This window comes from Crotalus tigris, unplaced genomic scaffold, assembly GCF_016545835.1.
Source record: "Crotalus tigris isolate CLP2741 ecotype Arizona unplaced genomic scaffold, ASM1654583v1 scf7180000017767.837487, whole genome shotgun sequence".
NCBI lineage: Eukaryota > Metazoa > Chordata > Lepidosauria > Squamata > Viperidae > Crotalus > Crotalus tigris.
The window spans coordinates 726,705-748,418 of NW_024096621.1; the positions used below are offsets into that span (position 1 = coordinate 726,705).

The following is a 21,714-nucleotide window of genomic DNA, read 5'->3' on the forward strand; positions in this document are numbered from 1 at the left end:
CTGTTGCATTGCCTCCATTTCTTAATCTAATGAATCTTCATCTTTTCTGAAACCACTCACTGGTCTAATCCTTTGACTTGCTCATCAGGCACTACTACAGATTTGCACTTCCATGGATAATGGCTTAGTTAAGAGTCCTTAACAAATTTCAAAAAGGCCAGCAGCACCACAATTGAGACAGAAAGTGCAGCATCAAACAACATGTTGCTGCATTTTAATCTAAAAATGTACCATTTGCACTCCTTGTTGTAGAAAATAAAATTTTCAGGAGAGATCTGTCTGCATTTCTGCTTCTGCTTTTAGAGAAATAGATGTGTTCTCTGGCTCAGATGTAGAATCCTCCAACATGTCCTCTTCAGAAGATGTGGGAAAATGATTCCTGATGTCACTGGGTACCACTGAGTCATTGGTTGTTCTTGACATGGATCCTATGGAAGAACTAGTTGTGGGAATTGCAGGAGGCTGAGACATAGAAGCTGACTACACAAACCATGAGGGTGGTAATGATAGTAGATAGTAGTTAATGATTTCTAATGTTAAGGATGTTTTCTTAGTCATAGAACATTCAAGTTGATTTTATAATATTATAAGTTTAGGTGCTGAAAGGCAGCAAAAGGCAAGAAATGGAGGAGAGGAACAAAGGTTTTATACACCTCTTTCTCTTGAGCATGTCATGCTGAGAAGCCTAAGAGTAAGATGTGGAATGTCTACTTCTGAAATCCAACAATGGTCAGATGATCAATACTAAAGCAGATGATGATCCATTACCAAGAGGCTCATGATTGCAAAATGAAGGGATTTAGATCTTTAGAGATGGAATCAACTAGAAGTAAAGTTTTAAAAGTCATATGGGGTACTGGTTGACAATAATATCAAGTTTTATTTTAAAAGTTACAAATATAACTACTAAGCACATAGGGAACCATATACATGAATCATAGAAACCATGAAGAATATTTAATATTCCCTTATGTGTAGTGAATATTTTATTCTTGTTTTATTTGGTTACTAACATGGTATGTCCCAAACACTTGCACTAATGCAATATAATTTTGCTAGTCAGGGGTGTCAAACTACCAGCTCATGGGCTGGATGCATCACAGAGAAGCTACGCCCACCCCATTGCCGGCAATGGCAAAACAGTCCCGGTACATCGCGCGATGTCACGTGACATCGCGAGTTTGACATGTCTGTGCTAGATGATATAAGCATATTACAGAACAGGGGTCTCCAACCCCCAGTCTGTGGATTGGCACCAGGCCATGGCATGCCAGAAACCAGGCCACACAAAGAAGCAAAGCACCATCTGTGGGATGTAGGCAGCATGCAAAAGCATACCCTCTCCACCGAAAATAGCACAGTGTTGACATCTCAACTTTTCTAATTATTTTCTTTCAACTGTTTGATTTAGGCTAAGAAAGCTTCTAGAACAGTGGTTCTCAACCTTTTTAATGCTGCGACCCCCAACCAGTCGTAAGTTGAGGACTACTCAACCAGTCATAAGTCGAGGACTACTCAACTGGTGCAGCACCGTTTGCAGAATGGGACTTTTGGCGGGCTCAGCAGGGCAGAGACAGCCTGGACAATTCCTATTGCTTTTGAAAGCCAATAGAATTAGACTCTATTCAAGAGAGTCTATTCTATTGGCTTTCAAAAGCCAATAGAATAAAAGGGAGTAGCACAGCTAAGGAAAAGGGGAAAAAATGGCAAACTGCGTTGTTTGGCGACCCCCGTGAAATGGTCGTTCGACCCCAAATGGGGTCCCGACCCACAGGTTGAGAACCACTGTTCTAGAATTCTATGAGACTGCCATAGATTCAAATCAGACGACTGTAAATAATTCCCAAAGTCATCAATATTTAAACATAGACTGTTTTCCTGCTTACTTGTTGTGTTTAAAGTTTCATCACTATTCATTTCTTTCTTTTCTCAAGAGTTACTATCATAATTCTGTAAGGTTCCCAGAGTACTATGAGTTGGGTGGCCATATATATTTTCTTAATAAATAAATAACTCACCTTTTCTCCCTATCTGCTCTATACCATTTTTGTAATAGTAAGTCAAAACAGATTTTCGGCAGGGAGGGTCATCTTTTTATTTTCCCTTACTCCAAGTTTTCTTCTTAAACAGGTCAAGAAACTTTGTGCACCAGCAGATGACTTGATCATTTTTATTTAAACAGAAGCTACAGTCTATTTGGAATCAGTATGACTCCTAACTCTGTTAATTTTGTTAACCTAATCATTGGAGAGAAGGGATGTGAAATTAACTTCCCATGCATTAGAGTAGAAATCCTTAGTTTCAGTTCCAGCAAAATGTGCACTAGTCTTTGCTAACTATTTTTTAAAAAATGAAACATATTCTTAGTCACATAAATCCTTCTCTGTCAAGATGATTTTAATGCATGATCAATATTATCTAAAGCTTCTTTCTCTCCTGAGACTACTTTTCAATTAAATCTTGTTATTTAATCTAAGAATACCAACACTCATTGACCACTGTACTATCTAACTGTGAATTTACAGTAATCTAATGCACATCTCCCTTGACAGAAGGGCTGTCTCAGTTATCTTTATTGTTCTGGGGGCCAAAAAAAGCCTTCACAAAGCCAGGAAGGAAACATCATTTATTTAACAGCCAGAGACTTTTACTAACTGTTAGATGTCCTTGACCAGCACACACACCCCTGGCCTCTTGAATATGTGCTAGCTGCCCTCTTGCCTAACTGCTAGGGTCTGATAAGAGAAATATATTCCCCTGGGTGCCATTCAGATCTGAGAGCAAAAGGCAATGGACTTTAAAACGTATCATTTTCAAAGGCTTATGAATTCACACTCCCCTGGTATCCTTTTCCAAGGATGTGGAATCAAACATATGATTCAAACAAGCAGGATATTTAATCCATGATAACCATTAGCTTGGATAAATATTGAAAAATAAAATATTTGCTCTTAAATTCATTAGACTATTATATTTCTGTTTTTTATTTAAAATATTGACACCCAGAAACAATTTGGTGGTACTTGTAAAATGTTCCATGAATGTTAACATGTGAATGTTGGTAGGGCGGATTTGCATGTTATCCGATATGTTTTCTTTTGAAACTACGGTAGTGTCAAGGCTCTCCAGTCTAGACTGGGTGCTGCAACACATGCAGACATGAATCTAAGTCTTTTCTTTCCACCAAATAATCCTCCCTTCATAAAGGCAAGTACTATACCATGAATAATATTGTAAAAGCAAAGCAGTCATATGCTAGCTGATTTATTAATTTATTAGTAATAACAGATGTTAAGATAGCAGTGCTTTGGTGTAGTGGTCAAAGGCACCATATTAGAAACTGGGAGGCTGTGTGAATTTCAGTCCTATCTTAAGCGAGAAGCCATCTGGGTGACCTTGGGCCAGTCCCCCTCTCTCAGCCCTAGGAAGCAAGCAAGGAAAACCATTTCCCAAAAAAAAAAAACCTGGGCAAGAAAATTGCAGGTAATAGTCCAAGCATTTGCCAGGAGCCAAGATGAACTCAAAAATAGGAGGGAAAAAATGATATAGCCCTCTTTCTCAGTCACCTGTATGTCTCAGATCAAAGTGTTTTAAAGTCAAATTCAGTAGTGAAACAACACCGGGTAATTTCAGCAAAAAAATCCATGCAGTTTTCTGGCAACAGAAGTAGTTGCCATTGCCTTCTTCCAGGGAGTTTTTGGACTTCCTAGTCTAGCCTAGGGATCTAGTATATTTGGGAGATTTGCCATCCAAGTACTAATCAGTGCCAAACCCCCTCCCCCTTTCCCCTCTTAGTTCCTGAGCTCAGGTGCTGTCACCAGCCAAGGCAAAGTCATTTAAAAAAGGTCTTTAAAAAGCAGTTATGATGTTCTGAGTCTCTTTGCTGCTTAAGCAGTAGAGAAAGATTGCAACCTGCCTTTGATCTCAAGGTGGATTATTGAGAGAACCTGCCTTGCCAAAGGCTATTATCCCAACAACAGACTTCAATGTTCTCCTAAAGCTAAAATTCTATCAGGTGTTCAACAAAAAAAGCAAAACCCAAATCCTTCCATTGAATCAATTCAGAATGGGATTCTTCAGCTTTAAAGATTCCATCCATCCGGCAAGTTGTTTACTGAGCCTAGAGCAGCAGAAATCCACATTAGTTCATCTCCCACAAAACAGGTATATTTTAAGGGAGCACATGTTTAGAGGTGTCCAATCTGCAAGAAAGTAACAGTATCACAGCCATTTATTTTTTAAGCCTTTCCTGGGTGCATGGTTTGGCCCTCTAACAACTGCATTTTTCCTGATGATTCCCATACTGTATACATGTCTTGTGTTTAACCTGGGTCTAGAATCAATCTGTTCAGTTAATTTTGGGCCCGTTCACAGAGCTCTCTCGGGAACTAACAATCTTCTGCCGTCCAAGGAGCCTCAGATTCAGAGGGATCAAGGATCCTTCTGCCACCGATTGGGGACTACCAACTTCCTGCTTCCTGGGATTGCATTCTATTCAAACCACACACTCCACTCCATCAGGTCCAGCCATAAACATTTCCAAATTACACACACACACCCTTCATGTTCTTCAGTCCATAGTAAGCATAAAAGTGCTGAGTACTGAGTTCAGGTTTGCTCTGTAGTGTTCCAAGGGGAAAATCCTTCAAGGTTTGGCCGGTGTATTCAAGCTGATGCTAAGTTCCCATCATCTGTTGCAAAGTTACTCCTTGATCTCTCAGAGGCAATGTGAGGGGAGACCTGGTAGATGGGAAAAGCAGCAAGTGACAGGAAGGTCTGATCCAGGAGGTGAAGAACAGACCTTGGGGTGCAAAACACATTTCTTCACTTGTCTCATAGCTTCTTTAGCCCACCTTACCAGATATGAAATGACAGTTTGCTTTTCCCAGGTACTCCATCTGTCAAGCATGTTGCTTTTAGTAATTCTTTGGAAAACTAAAGCTTCTTGGCATTTCATATACATATGTGTAAGTATATCAATTCAAAAATATAAGGAACTGTATACTCAGTATCAATGATTTTATTAAACTTTGCGTCGTGGATTCATAATCCAAAATTACACTCCAGTGACTATTGCAGTTGAGAACCTATATAATTACATATTCTCCTTTAATGGAAAAACCTTAATCCTTTTCAGGATTAAAAAACCTTAATCTTACAATGAAATGTATGCTTTGAAAGCTGCCCCAAATATTAAAAGAATATTAATGCATATGAAGGTGAAACCAAATATAGGTGAATATTATTATTCATTCACACTACGGGTGTGGGTGAATGTGTAACCTGGGTTTGTATTCCCATTTGTCTACAAAACTCACTACATGTCTCTGAACCAGATTCTCTCTCTTCGCCCAATCTATCTCATAGGATCATTGTAGTAGGGAATTAAATGAATGCTGTCTTGAGTTATCAGGAAAAAAGATGGGATAGGAATGCAATGATAAATATTTATACAGCTGCATTAAACTTGATAGTTTCCACTAAAAGAATCTTACTTTCTTTGGAGCAAGAAGAAAAATAATACTTAAACTGATTTTTAAAAAAGTGGGCTTATAATCAATCTTTCTTGAAAATGATAATCAAACTGATTTGAGTGGAACAGTTGAATGTTTTGTCATTCTTTATTTTTTTTAAAAAAAAGCAGAAACATATATTAAATTAATATCAAACTGTTCCTTACCCAAGCTCATAATCTTTAAATTATCTTCAGAGAAGTCAACTTAGTATTTTTATGCAGTTGAAAAACCAAATGTATTTTATAAAATATATTAATCATGAGGAAATCTGTAGAGTCTGATAATTAAGCAAATTAAGATAATCCTGAGTTTTGGAACCTGCTACTAACCCCAGCTGTTACATTGTCAATAGCTGGCACGCATTAGGTAACATTTGGCTAAGTGGATAATAAGAGGAAAATTTGAGATTGATTCCAATTTTATTTTGCTGATCTCCTTTACAAAGGAGTTTAAGATTCTCTCATTCCTTTTAAAGCATTCTCAAACAATAATCTGAGTTTCACTGCTCTTATAATATGAAAACAGTTCATATAGCAATTTGGTATGTGCGTTTGCTGAACTTGTACTTAAGTAAGACCTATCCTTTAATCTAATAAACAGTCATTATCCTTTGCTATACCAGAAATAAATTTCATAAAACCTATTTATGTTCAGAAGTTTCCCCAAAATTATGTTAAAGCAGATCCAATTTGTCACAGGAAGTATCTTTATTTAAGTTTGCCAGACCTAGACAGTAACAATGAGAACAAAAAAGAGATAATGTTTTCCGTATATCTTTGCCACCATCTAAAGGTGATTTGTATTTTTGCAGCCCAGATCCAATAGCCCTATTTTATTTATACAGGTAAGTACCCAGGTTATGATTGCATTACTATTGCTAAACAATGCGCTCATAAAGCATGACATCATTGATCATATTCCTAAACAACAACAATCCCAGCAGTCTCAACTGCCATTGTAATTGAAGGAATTGTGGGTCATTTATTTATTTATTTATTTATTTATTTATGAGACTTATATACCGCTTTAAGTGCAAGCACTCTCTAAGCGGTGTACACCAGTAAGCAATGTATGTATGTATATATATATATATATATATATATATATATATATATATATATATGCGATTAAAAAGGTTAAAAATATGAACCCTGGGGATATTCATAATGAAAATATAAAATGAACACCAGGGTATGTGCGTTTGCTGAACTTGTACTTAGATCAGGGCAATTTGGCATTTTTGGATGTATTTGTGCAGCGCCAGGTGGATGGATGTCTAGCCACCAGGGTATACCGAAAACCAACATGTACTGACAGGATTCTCCACTTTGGGAGCAATCACCCGATGGCCCATAAAGCCAGTTGTGTCAGGACGCTATTCAAACGAGTGGAGACACATTGCAGCACCGTCAGAGCTAAAAAGGAAGAGAGAAACCACCTCTTCCAAATATGTAGACGTAACGGCTACCCGGTTAAACTTATTAATCAGTTCAGGAAACCACCTGGACTCCGGGGTAACCCCGTATCCCAAGAATCCATGCCTCAAGCCACCACACGCATTGCCCTCCCCTATATCCACAATGTATCAGAAGCCACAGCTAGGATCCTGGCACCATATAAAATACAGGTGGCCCATAGACCCAACCAAACACTGCGGGCGGCAATAATGCGCCCTAAGGACCCGCTCCCCAGCATCGAAAGATCGGCAGCCATCTATAGGATTGACTGTATGGACTGCCAATGCAATTATATTGGGGAGACTGCTAAACGCATTAAGACCAGGGTCCATGAGCACGAACTGGCAGTGAGAAGGAGAGATTGTCACTCCCAAATATGGGCCCACACGGTGGATCTGGGCCACAGGTTTAATTTTAGTGGCGTCAGTGTATTGGCAAATGATAGTACCAAAGGGGGCCGCCTTCTTAGAGAGGCATGGCTCTCGGACAGCAAATCCATTAATAGGCATATTGACCTATGTCCGTCCTATTTGGCCTTAAGATCATGGAGTGCCAATAACCAGCGGCAACACCCCCGATGGCCCAATAACAACTTGGGCAGCACCCGAACCATCCAACAAACCATGTGCAATTTGGAGGAAGGAAAGCAATCGCGAGATACTTCGACCACCCCCGTGAGACTACTGCAATCCCAGAGGATTAGGGGGGTGATAAGAACCAGGATCCGGCCCCCTGGCAGCAAAGAGGAGACGAGAGAAGATACGGCAGGTGGAAGTGCGGATGAATCGCCAAACGCAACGGCCCGCCCACATATCAAAAGAAACATCACGGCTGATCCGGAAAGGAGGAGAAGAACCCCTCATGCAGCCGGAGCGATTAGCTCTAATAAGGATAAACCACGGGGGGTGGTTGACGAAGAACCCTCGCACACCGTTATAGAGGAGGAGGGAAGATCGGAGAGCGGCAGGGTATGGAAGATCGAGCCGTCACACCCCATACCTGATGGTCCTGAGGACTCCCATGGAATACAAGCGAATGCTCTTAATAATGTAAAAAAGGGGAGAACTGAGGAAGAGCGCTGCAACCAAGAGGGACGCGGCTTGATTGCTGCGCACACACCCCCTGGACCGGGCACCCGGAGTAGGACACGCGCAGGACAGCTGGGCATGACAACTAATAAGAGACGATCCTTCCACCTTGCGGAACACCCCCCCACGCTGCACCAGACCCGTAGCAACTTACGAGATCATCAGGATGACGGACACATTAAAAATGAAAGTATTGAGACCGGAAATGAATACGATCCTAAAAGTAACAACTGGACAAGATATGGTGGAGAAAGGAATGTGGAATGTGCACTACCACCTGAGCCTAAGGGGAGGTTAGAATATAAAGGCAACCGAAATAACTGCAATTGCCATCTAGCTAATCCGGAGTTGGGAGAATTGGAGACGGATGAGGATAAAAATGCAACCAAAAAGAGAAAAGAAGCACAGGTTAATTGCACACGGCTGAACCAATTAGGCCCGATAACAAGATCGAGGAGCCGGGCGCAGACCTCGACACGCCTATAAAAGACCTTCTCATTCTCTGGCGCGCCAGCCCTGAGGATGCCGGCAGGTGACGGCGAAAGCTTGGCGCTTTTTAAAACTTTTATAGTTTTAATTTATTAAAAACTTTTATAGTTTTTATTACCCTGGTGTTCATTTTATATTTTCATTATCATATATATATATATATATATATATATATATATATATATATATATATATCTATATATATATATATATATTTACATTGCCCCCAACAATCTGGGTCCTCATTTTACCTACCCTGGAAGGATGGAAGGCTGAGTCAACCTTGAGCTGGTGAGATTTGAACCGCTGACCTTCTGAACACAGTCAGCTAAAGTGGCCTGCAGTACTGCACTCTAACTCCTTACCTGTGTCAGGAGTCACAGGTAAGGAGCATGGGGATACTGCAGAAGTGCTACAAGGGGATGGGAAAGGCCGGTGCAGGACTTGGGGGAGGCCAGGAGAGAGCTTGGAAGACCTGATATGGGCCACACATGACCACTGGAGGACAAAGAACGATGGTACAGCAAGGGGCAAGCACAGGAAATCTGGGGGCTGGATAGTGTGGCAGGATGCAAAGGCCAGAGGGTGTCTGGTTTGTGAATGGTGCAGCAGGGTATGAGTAGCAAAAGATAAGGGGGTGGATGGCATAGCAGAGTGAAAGTGCAGGAAGGCTGAGGTATAGATGGTGCAACATTAACGAGGGAAAGTCAGAGGTAGAGTGTGAGACATAATGCAAGCACAGGAACGCTGAGAAATGAACCATGCAGCCCAAGCGCCTGAAAGTCAGGGGACTAACCAGAGGAATTTGTGACCTTTACAGGCTTTCCCATTGTCTCTGCTTCTGGGAAGCCAGCAGGGAAAATGACAAATGGCGATCATGTGACCACAGGATGCTGTAAATGTTTTAAGTGTGAGCCGTTGCCAAGCACCTGAATTACAAACACAGGGGAAGGAGGTGCTGTGTCAGCCAGAACTTTAAGGACTGGTCACAAGTACCAGTTTTTCAGTGTCATCACAACTTTGAACGGTCTCTGAAGAGTGGTCAGTTAGCGAGGACTACATGTCAGTGTAAACCTACATGACCTACAGCTCATCAAGATAGTTTCAAGGTCAAAAAGAGGGAAGTGGTTAATGAAAATGCAAAGGAATCACAAAATAGTAATCTTGAAATACATTATTAGCCTAAAAGGAAGTGTGCTGTTGCACTAAATAGTGTTATATATGATTAATACTTACATATTTATTAAAATGGGGCAATATATTTGTCTTTTCTAAAACTGCATTATCTACATATAAACTGCATTATGCTGGAAAATTTGCATAAAAATACGACTCCTGGGCATGTCTATGGTACAAATAAAATACGAACACCAGGAGAGTATAAATATAAAAATATACTTTACTAAAAGCTGCCAAGCTTTCGTTTGGAAACTCCAAACATCATCAGGGCTAAGGAGCCAGTAAACAATGATGACTTAAACGGGTTTTGCCGGCATCTGCACCCGGCTCATGGACCGCGTCACCGGTCCCGGCCGGTTAATTAGTGTTCCAGATGTTTCTTTATTACTCTCCTTACGCTTCCTTCTATGGTTCTTCCGGATCATTCCTTCCACTATCTCATTACTGGTATTCATCTCCTCCACCACCCCTTTATCCTTATTTCCTTCCATAGCACTGACCCTCCTTCCCTTTTTGTTTTCATTCTCCACCCTGGGAGCATCTGTTTCTCCTCTATCAGTGTTACAAGCTTCCCTGGGCTCACCGACGCTCCCCCCCACACACGCTTTTCCCAATCCCTGCTCCACACCCTTTCTTCTCACTCTTCCACTGTCATGAGTAACTTTCATACGGGTGTTACATATTTGGGGGTCTATGCCCTCCTCCTCTGTCCTGGCAATCTTCGTGTCGACAGTTCTCCACCGTTCCATTTGTTTGCTGCGTGATCGGGGTGCTTACCCCGTCTCTGCATTATCTACATATAAATATAATTTGTAAAAAATAAATCCTTAAAACAAGGATGGAAGATTGCAAAAGTTACTTGAACAGCAAGCAGACCGGAGAACTGGAACTCTTCAAATGTTGCTGAATTATAACTGTTAGCGAACCAATCTAGCAGTGTAAATGGTAAATGCTGAAAGATTTATCTCAGGAACCTCTGAAGGATCACTAATTCTCCATTGCTGCCATAAGACTGCAGTCAGTACATACTCCTTGAGTTATGGCCAATCATTCAATGTCCATTGGAAGTTATGATGGTGCTGAACAAAAGGACTTACAACCCATGCCCTGCAGTGCCCCAACAACCATGCAAACAAAGTTCACACCCACCTCACTTATGACTGCCATGGGACATTTACGACCACAGGGACACTTCAACTCTCCCCACCCACCTATTTCTCCCTCAACTGGCCGCCCTACATAGTGGCACCTGGCATTGGCAGCCGCAAAGCTGCAACTGAAGTAGAGGCTCAGGGCTTTTAGCGGTCAGCATATTTATGCCCTTTATGTTCCAGACTTTCTCCCATTGAGCTACTACCCAGACTAAATTATCCTACTGCCCTTAAGACCACTCAAGTAAAAAGAACAAAATCTGTATCACCACGATGTAAAAAAGATGTTGAGACTCTAGAAAGAGTACAGAGAAGAGCAACAAAGATGATTAGGGGACTGGAGGCTAAAACATATAAGGAACGGTTGCGAGAATTGTGTATGTCTAGTTTAACGAAGAGAAGGACAAGGGGGGACATGATAGCAGTATTCCAATATCTCAGGGGCTGCCATAAAGAAGAGGGAATTAAGCTATGTTCCAAAGCACCTGAAGGCAGGACAAGAAGCAACGGGTGGAAACTAATCAAGGAGAGAAGCAACCTAGAACTAAGGAGAAACTTCCTGACAGTGAGAACAATTAATCAGTGGAACAGATTGCCTCCAGAAGCAGTAAATGATCCAACACTGGAAGTTTTTAAGAAGAGACTGGACAGCCATTTGTCCGAAATGGTGTAGGGTTTCCTGCCCGAGCAGGGGGTTGGACTAGATGACCTCCAAGGTCCCTTCCAACTTTACTACTATTACTATTTTAGTGTATCAACCCTTCCACACATTTTTTGCTTATAAAATGTATACTTGTCTTATGACAGCAAAAAGAATAGCCAATACTATATTTAAGATGAAAATCAAGACTGCTACTAACATTTTAGCACACAATGTCAACCATCCTAGTTTCAGAGATCAGCAGATTAAAGCATGTTGCCTAAACATCTGAGCCTTTTTTCAGCCAGTAAGTTATTAAACATGTTCTATTATATAGCTGTAGAATGAGTAAACAGAGCTATATTTTATATTGCATTAGAATTTAAACATCTTCATTATTACGAGGCTTAACACCTGTGCATCATTCTTTGAAAGAAAATAAAAAGCAATTTAATTGAAGGGCAGATTGAAACTATCCAGTGTCCCTGCCTATTGAGATCGCAATTAAGCCAGGGAGGAGCAACTTGTCCTCTTGAAAGATAATTAATCCTTAGTTCATGGATTAAAATGCACACCCAGAAATTATAAATATAACTATGATTCTAAGTGCCTTTGCTTGCTCCTATAAAAATGCAGTTTCCTAAAGTGCTTTAAATGCAACAATGAGGCAGAGGAGGCAAACAGTTTATAACCTAGTAGTAGTAAATCTACATCAATTACAGAAAGGTAATCAGCCTCCAGAATACTTTTTTTTTTCAGTACAACACCACTATCTATGGCAAATGTGCCATGCAAGCAAAATTATAAAGACAACAATCATCTCTTTAGGTGAAACCATCATGGTGAACATACTTATTTCTTTCTAGTTTACCACTGTTCAGCTGGCCTTCCTCATTGCCCGGGAAAATTGTCTGAAATGGTAATCCATAATTTTGTGTCATGTTTATTTACTTGTTTATCTATCCAGATCTAAACATTATATAAATATGGCCCAGTCCCCATATAACAGCTGAACTGCCCAAATTTAGGAACAAAAAGTGACAATAAATGAAATAAAACAAAACAGGTACATTAAAATTGATAGGAGGAAAAAAATAAAAAAAAACTGTATTTAAAAGCAAAAATCTGAATGAACCTAAGTCTTAAATATGCACCTGTAAACAATGGAATAATAAATAATCCATACATATCAGCAAAGACGTTCCAAACAATAGATGCCACCACCAGGAACCTTCACAAATTTATATGCAATGGAGTAAGTTACTATTTTAGAGATCAAGAAAGTATTGTTCAAAGAATCTTGATTAAGATTCATTAAAAGTAAGTTTTTAAAAACTCCGATTAGAAACAAGGGGATAGAGAGCAATACTAACCAGTCCTGGGAAAAAAACCATATATATAAATGTATGTATGTATGTATGTATGTGTGTGTGTGTGTGTGTGTGTGTGTATATATATATATATATATATATATATATATATATATATATATATACACACACACACACACACACACACACACACACACACACACACACACATAATTGGTTGTTGTGAGCCACCAAGGATCACTGTGTGATGTTAAATGGCTTTATCATTTCAGTAAAAAAAATATTCTGAACTACGTTGCCCACTAACCTCAGCTTTTCCTCCCTCCTGGCATTCATAGACTATTCTGAAATTGTGTAAAAATGAACCTTTTTTTTTTGTCAAGTAAGGATCTTTGCCGCAAAGATCAACAGAAAATGCTCTCCTGAAGAGAACTAATAGCAAAGGGTCTTCTTTGGGCTATGGAATGCACGTTGCAAAGGGGTGTATTTGGCTAACACTCTTCCAGTAATTAGGAAGATGGAAAAACTGCTTCATTTTTGCCAAGCTTTTAATTGTTAATTGTTTTAATTAGCTTTGATTTTGGCTTCGATTTTAACTGTTTCATTTTATTATAGTATTATATTTTATTGTTGCACATTCATTATGTGGAGGGAGGGAGGACCTCCCCCAAAAGATGCTGCTCACCCAAATAAAGCTGCCAACTTGCAAAACTGCAAGATAAAATACACGTGTTTTTTCAAATTTCAAAGCTGGCTTAAATCTAGCATTTCAGCAGGCCAACAGCAAACGCCATTATCAATCCATCAAAAAGGTTAAGTTCACATATTTACTGCAGTCTCAACTTAACAAAATTAAAAGGATACAAATGCATGCACGCATACTTACATATATACATATGTTAAATGACTCTGTAGAATGTCTACTTTGTTAACAGACATACTTTGACAGTCCATAGTAACCACTCATTACATTAAGGGTCAGCCCAAAATAGACTGGAATGCCAAAGGAAGGCAAACAAATAAGCAAAAATAATGGGAAGAAAATCATGCCTAGTCACTGATATACAGTCTAATGATGATTTTCATATAATGGTAAAAGCAATAAAGTAAAAATGACTTCTTAAGAAACAGAAAAGGAAGAGTCTTACTAGAGTTTATTTTCTTTCAAGAACAGAGAATAAGATAAAGACAGTATGTACTGGCCTTCCTTTATGCTTTATGTTTAAAGTAATTTTTTTAAGAATCAAAACAACAAAGAGGAAATCAAGAAATTTACATTTTGTCTGAGATGGCTGCTATTAAAGAAAAATGTTATCTTCTGAATAGTGACAGACTTTTCTATGGACCACTTGGGCAAGAGCACATGTTTCAAAATAAGGCAAAATTAAACAACTGTTTTGCAGTAGATCATCAGCAAAGTAAACGTATGGGAAATTATGAAATATTTTAAACACTGCATCACTACATTTTAAAATATAAGGTTAACCTATTCTTCAGATTCAATACAACTTGGTATGTATTGTATAGACAGCGTGAGGGGTGAACTGGCACACAGATGGTCTTGCATTTTTGTTCATTGCTTCCTTGTCCCTTGCTATACATATACAAGGAAGAAGATGAAGGAGACTAACATTGTGATGTAATGTAGTTGGGCAGAACTGTGCTTTCTGAACATGGTTGGCTGGATGAAGTGTAGGATGCACACCTTAGAACCACATCACTGGAAGTCATAATGGGAAAGAGTGAGAAATGATGCAGTGTTTAAAATATTTCATAATTTCCCGTATGTTTACTTTGCCGATGATCTACTGCAAAACAGTTGTTTAATTTTGCCTTAATCTGGCTTTCCCTATTGACTTGGTTTGCCATAATGTTACCAAATTTCATCACATGACTCCAGGACACTGCAACCATCATAAATATGAGTCATTGCCAAGCCTCTGAATGTTGATCTCATGAGCACAGGGATGCTGCAATGATCGTAAGTGTGAAAAACAGCCACAAATCACTTTTTTCAGTGCCAGTGTAACTTCGAACGGTCACTAAACAAATGGTTGTGAGTCGAGGACTAAATAAGTGTCTGGACAAATCTATTGAGGATGAAGTTGCACTATACTACATGTTAACAGAATGAAAGACAATCAATCTTGCTAATAGCAAAAATTATCAAACTAGCATTTGAAAAAAATCAGAAATAGTTAACATTAAATACAATCAATTTATATAATCTCCTAATTTTAGTAGTACATTATACTGATTTTGTGTCTTCATCTAGATAAGAGAATTTGAACTTATTATTCTGATTGTCAAACAATTTTGTAACCTCATAAAACCTTCATTAAATTAACATTTTTATCTACTTAATAAACAGTGATACTTTTCCACATATTTTATTTTACAAAGAGTATTACCAGTTCTCGGGGCAGAAAGGTTTCTTCCTGGCGAGCAATGACCAGGGAAACTATCTCTCCTTGCTTTGTGCTTCTCAGAGTAGCTACAAGTTCTTCTTGAGTTCTGCCAGTGATATCTCTACCATTCACCTAATAACACCATAAATGAGCAAGTTAGCAAAAATTGTTAACAATATATTGTTAAATTTGCAATAGTGGTGAATATCTGTAGCTCAGGTATAGGATGAGGGTGAAGGTTCGTTCTCCGAGCTTGTGGGTTGGTTTCCGAACATTTTATTATCAGGCTAGGTAACAAACTCCACTGAAGATATTACCTAGCCAGATAACAAAACGTTTGGAAACCAACCCATAAGCTCAGAGAACAAACCTTCATCCTCATGTTGTTAAATATTGAGCAATTTAATCCACATGGTATCAAACTGAGGATTGGGAACCTAAGCCCTCTAAGCCACCCATCTTGCAGATGTTTCAAAGTTTCCTTCCCTACTTTTGCAGTGAGATCTATATCTACAATTTATATATCAGTATATCTACTGATATTCCCTGCAAGAATACCACTTCAAGACCACCCCATTCTCCAACAGAAGAAAGCACAGGATTATTGAAGTAGAGGTTTGCCTATGGTTGCATTGGATGAAACTGAAGTAAAATGCTGAGGAAGATTAAGAATGGAGCATTAATCAGAGAAGACATACTTCAAAATATTTCACATCCAAGCCAGATGTTGTCACAAAGATTAATTTGAATGTTGATTTCTAATTTTGGCTTCTCTCCAACAACCTCATTTTACTTAGGTATGATTTCACTTCATCCAGAATGTCAAATTATCTATTTGCCAAGTAAAATATGGTAAATTGCTACTGAGGAAAGGGTCTTTCCAGCTGAATCATGCTAAGTATACCCAGAGAAACTTGCTTTGTCCTTGCTTTGTGCTTTTTTTCACATTTGAGAAACATATTTAACAAGTATATCCAAAACCTGTTTGAATATTGCTGGGAAGGTTTTCTTTTACAGAACAATTGTATCAGCTTCAATAGATCCAAATAATTAATATCATTTAAAATGGTTGAATCTGGAAAGCCATAAATGGTTGAACCTTAAAATTAGCATATTCAGGAGGAGATTTGCATCTCCTTAGAGATAGGACATCCAAGGAGCATTTATTACTTCTGAATTCCAAATTCCCAATTTTGCTCGGGCAAATTTTAAAAGCAAAAATGGAAAAGTATCATGAATGCAAGCATAGGCTTTGAGTATCCAAGAAACTTGACCTCACCTTCAGATTATTGAAGATAAAAATTATCTAGAGCAATGATAACCTTGTTTAGTAAAAAAATGCAATAAGCAGTTATATTTCCAAAAATATATTTGGCAAAATGCAAATAAATGGGCTATTATAATTATTTTATAATGCATCTGAGCCTATGTTTTACATTAAACAGGTTTGTATTAGTTGAAAAAGCATCACATAATGGCAGAAAAGCTTAGAGCTCTTTGCCCCCACCAAATACTATTTAATTCACTTAATAGAAAGATATGTGCTGAGGAATAATTTCCAACCTCCAATATTCTGTCTCCGGAATGCAAACGGCCATCTTTAACTGCTGCACCTCGAGGCAAAATATTCTTTACAAATATAGGGCCAGGACCGTGTATGGAGGAGTCCCTGGTGACCACCGTAAAACCTAGTCCTTCAGGTCCTAAAGAATAGAAGTATCTGTAAATATGAGGCAACCAGCAGCTAACAGAAGGCTGTTCTCCAAAGCTTTAATATTTAATATTTATATTAATAGGTTTATTTTCAATTAGGTAAGAATAGTAGGATCCATTCCTTGTTTTAGTGCTTAATTAAGACACCCTATTCAGCTTTTCTGTGCAGCCACCAAGTGTGTCTTTCATCAGATTTCTTCAAATTCAACATTAATTATTTGGCATACAGTATGTTTCCCTATTTCCATTCTGTACATTGTTCTTATGTAAAGCATGCAGTAACTCAAAGAATGAACACAAGTTTTAGTGACATACTACATTAGAAAAGGCCAAAAGGACAGAAAAAAATATCTGGAAGCATTTTTTAATTTGTAGAATGAATAGAGATTTCTTTTATCCTATCTTTATTATTTTTATTAAGGGAGTAAATATATCTAATACTCCTTCCTCCTACTAGTTTCCCCACAACTACCTTGCGAGGTGAGTTGAGCAGAGAGAGTGACTGATCCAAAATCACCCACGTGGCTTTCATGCTGAAGGCAAGATTAGAACAAATAGCCTAGTGGTTTGTAACCTGGAGTGTTAAACACTAGACCTAACTGACCAATTTTTTACATTATTATTATTAGAGTGTGCAGTATTCAAGTCCAGATGGGTCAAAAGGCTTCAGCTCTGGCGTGGGCACACTCACTGTATCTATTGTTGACTCCTGAAAGGAGCTTTCCCTTCACTTGGACTTTTATGGGAACCTTGCAGACTCAAAAAAGTGTTTGCTTGAGTCCAGGAGACACTGCAGAAGTGGCAACTACAGGCTGAACATTTCCACAACTGAAATGAGCCTGATGTAGCTACTGTGTAAGCCCAGTGCAACAACAGGTATAACTGCAGTGCCCACACTCTATCTGAAGCACCTTTGCCAGCTGTAGATTGAGTATGACACACTGCTAGTATTATAATCTTGAAATAATTTGTCAGAAGTGCTACCGTAAATGCCGGCGTATAAGACGACTTCTGCGAGCGCTGAAATTGGCGCCAAAGACGGGGGTCGTCTTATACGCCGAGTCGTCTTATACGCCGGAAATACTGGTAGTTTCTGGCGTATAAGACGACGTTCTAGGAATGCGGCCCGGCTATAAAGACGGGGGTCGTCTTATACGCCGGGTCGCCTAATACGCCGGCATATACGGTAGTTTAAAATTAGTAATTTTATTTTTCTGTCTTTATGGATTCTTGAAAATCGGTATGTCAGGAGATTTTATACAAAAGCTTATTGGCTATTTTGTTGTTGCATTAATTACTCCTTAATAAAGCTTTCCAAGAACAAGAACATTAAAACAAGAATGCCCTTCTATATTGTTCACAACCCTAATGGGTCTCTTTGATAACAAATGGCTAAAGAGCAGAATCCTAACTTAGACACAAAGCAGAAAAGGAAGTCTTTCTTTGATAAAAACTTAAGACAGAATTTATTAGGGGAGCTGACCAGAAGCCTAACAGCTCCAGCCTAGAGTTTTGTGGGTAAAATCTTTTAAAACTCATTTGGGGCAGATCATCTGACATATGTTATAGAATACAGCTTGAAATTGTTTTTCATAGTGATCTCTACATGCAGACCTTGCAAGAAGATTTTTACAGTCAACACCTAGTAACAACATATACGTAAGCATACATGTATTCAGACAGAAGGACAGAAAGAGAGGAAAAAGAATGTGACACCTCTCTAAACACTTAGCTGTACTCAGAGTAGGTAAGTCTAGGGTATATTTTTGCAGAATGTGGAATAATTTTATGTGCAAAGGCTTAGAATTTGGAAACTGATGCAATATAAAAGCTTGCTAATTGCTACTTTATGCATTATTTCTTTATTTTTCTTTCTTGGAGTACTTTATGGACAAAAACATTGAAATAAGTAGAAGCTGGGCCTTTCAAGCATGGGTAAACCATTTAGTGTTTAAATAAATAGTCAGCTGTGTGATTTATCCACAGACTACCCTAATCCTCAATGGAACACTTTCAAGTGAGTTTTGAGAAGAAGCAAATTGTTGACCTTTTTAATCTGACAGATGTGTGACTTTGAATTTAACATGCAAATATCTTGTTGCAATAATTCAGTGTTCATCTCCTAATTCTGTTCTGCAGTATGATTTCAGGAAACACTGGTTCACTTTAGAAATTGAACATTCCATAAGAAGCCTTCTTAAATCTTAACAACCCGTGTTGTACCATGGAATACTGAAAATTATTCAACCAAATCTTATCAGTACAATGGTATCAAGTTATTGTTTCATGTTATTATAATATTCCAGCAGATATGTTTGCTGACTGAAAATAAAAGTAACTTTAAAAGTAAAGGAAGTCCAACTGGAAAGATTTTTAAATGCAATGTCTGCTGTATACTGTCACCGTACCTGTTTTTTAAGTACCTCTGGATACATGGAAGCTGTTATTTGCCAGCTGCCTCCCCTGCATAAACACTCACCTATTTCTGTTTCCAGATAGCATGTCAGCTGCTTTTGCAACAAATGAGTCAAATGTATACATCCATATCAACCATATGTAAAAAATCATATTTGGAAAGCAGCAACTTTTAACCATTACCTTTTTTCAGATCAATCCTTATTTTCTTTGCATTTTTCTTGCTGCCAAAACCTATCAATGGGGATAAAGATGGCGATGGAGGTTTCTTATTAATTCTTGAGAAGTTAGGACTCTTGGGAGATGTATGTGTACCAGTCTCTAGATTGTTTGCTTCAGAGAAATCTGGGTCTTTCATCATCATCGACTTTGGAAGGGCTGCAGGTGGAAATTTTCCTTTTGAAATATGCTCAGCTTTATTTGGGGAGTACAATGGTGCTATGACTGACTTTTCATAGTGTTCACGGCCATACAAAGGGACAACTTCCAGAATGATGTTTTGAGATTTCATTGCTTGGCGGAAAAGATCTTGTGCTCTTGGGGAAAAAAAACATAAAATAGTCTGAGCAATTAAACAATGTAACTGCTTATTAATTAATTTATTAAACTTACACGCTGTTTATCTTATCTATATATGTGATTCTAGGTAGTTTACAACCAATAAAACATCAATATAAACTATTAAAACAATAAATAGTAACACTAAAACTGGTTAAAAATTGACAAAGAGGGAAGAGAACAGGATGCAAACAGAGAGAAGGTGGAGTATTATGTTAGTCCGTTAACATGTCCATTCCTCCAGCACAGAGAAGGATGTTCCCTCCCTGCTAAAAGGGAAAGGAAATTCCCTTGGCCAGCTGTGGAAACAGACCTCAATCCAACCTCCCATCTATTGCCAGTATCCCATTAAATTTCTGGGGAAACCAGGAGGGGCATAATGCGTTCCAATAACCGAAAATGCTTTATGAGAATAAAGGATCCATTCTGAGGCTGCTGTGACTGTGAGTTGCTGTTAAATGACCAGTTGTAAGAAGATGACTACCTGCATATATGGAATTCACTAATTAATCAGTAAAGAAAATTCACTTTATGGGGCTTATTATGTTATTTATAGGGGGCACAACGGCTCAGTGGTTAAAAACACTGAGCTTGTCAACTGGAAAGCTGACATCCCGGGTTCGAGACCTGAGCACCATGTGATGGGGTGAGCTCCTGTTACTTGCTCTAGCTCCTGCCAACCTAGCAGTTCAAAACCATGCAAATGCGAGTAGATAAATAGGTGCCACTTCAGTGGAAAAGTAATAAGATTCCATGTGCTTCGGCATATAGTCACGCTGATCATATGAACAAGGAAATGTCTTCGGACAATGCTGGGCTCCCTCAACTAAGAAACGGAGGTGAGAATCACCCCCTATAGTCAGACTTAACTGGACAGGGGAAACCTTTACCTTTATATGTTATTTATAAAATATCTCTTTTAAGATTGCTTTGACTATGTATATTTTGATAAATAATTGTACCACATATAATCAAATTTCAACAGACACATGTTAGGCAAAAATTTGTCTAAAACTCCTACTAAGATAACTGCATATGAAAAATGAACAGACATCCTGTGAACTTTGGGAATAATAAAACAGTCTAGTTTTAAAAGAAATGTAAGTAATGTGGATATTTCTGGAACAAAAAAATGGAAAGCTTCCTTAAAAATAAATATCTAATTTTCATGAAATAAAACTCAGTTTGTTAACTGAGTTCTTTATGTTTTAAAAAAGATGGATTAATGATGTTTATGATTTTTTATTAAGAACAATCTTTGAAATTTTTAGATTGATTACTAAGGAAATATTACAAAATACTAGTAAAATGTTCAGATTAAGAAAAAAAGTTTTGAAATAATAGAAGCAATTAAAAGAGCTAAAACAAGCAAAACTCCAGGACCAGATGCCTACCAAGCAGAGTCTATAAAATTTTCAAATCAATTATTTCTTCCAATGAAGGACTTAATGAATTCTATTTTAAGGGGAGCCCTATACCAGACACTTGGAAGGATGCCTAAATTTCTTTAACACTCAAAGATGGACTGGATTTAACTGTAGTTCTTCTGTGAAGAACTACAGGCCAATTTCTCTCCTAAATAACGACTGCAAACTCTTTGCATCTTAGCTGAAAGACTTTAAAAGGTTTTACAGGATTATATACATGAAGACCACTGTGGTTTCTTACCTAAAAGATAACTAAAAGATAATATAAGAGTAATTTTGAATATAACTGAATATTTACAACAATGTAGAGACAAACAGATTACGTTAGTCTTTCTGGATGCA

The 21,714-nt window shown here is 38.3% G+C and overlaps 1 protein-coding gene across 4 annotated transcripts in view; it reads right to left on the reverse strand.

The window, feature by feature from the left end:
• Positions 1–21,714, reverse strand: part of PARD3B (par-3 family cell polarity regulator beta) — a 461,004-nt gene that overhangs the window by 371,500 nt on the left and 67,790 nt on the right. For all 4 annotated transcript variants that reach the window (XM_039341567.1, XM_039341566.1, XM_039341568.1 and 1 more), the window contains exons 6-8: positions 19,571–19,923; positions 16,823–16,962; positions 15,263–15,391 (exon numbers count right to left, since the gene is read on the reverse strand). In XM_039341567.1, coding sequence (XP_039197501.1) covers positions 15,263–15,391; positions 16,823–16,962; positions 19,571–19,923 — 622 coding nt within the window. The remainder of the gene's footprint in view (positions 1–15,262; positions 15,392–16,822; positions 16,963–19,570; positions 19,924–21,714) is intronic.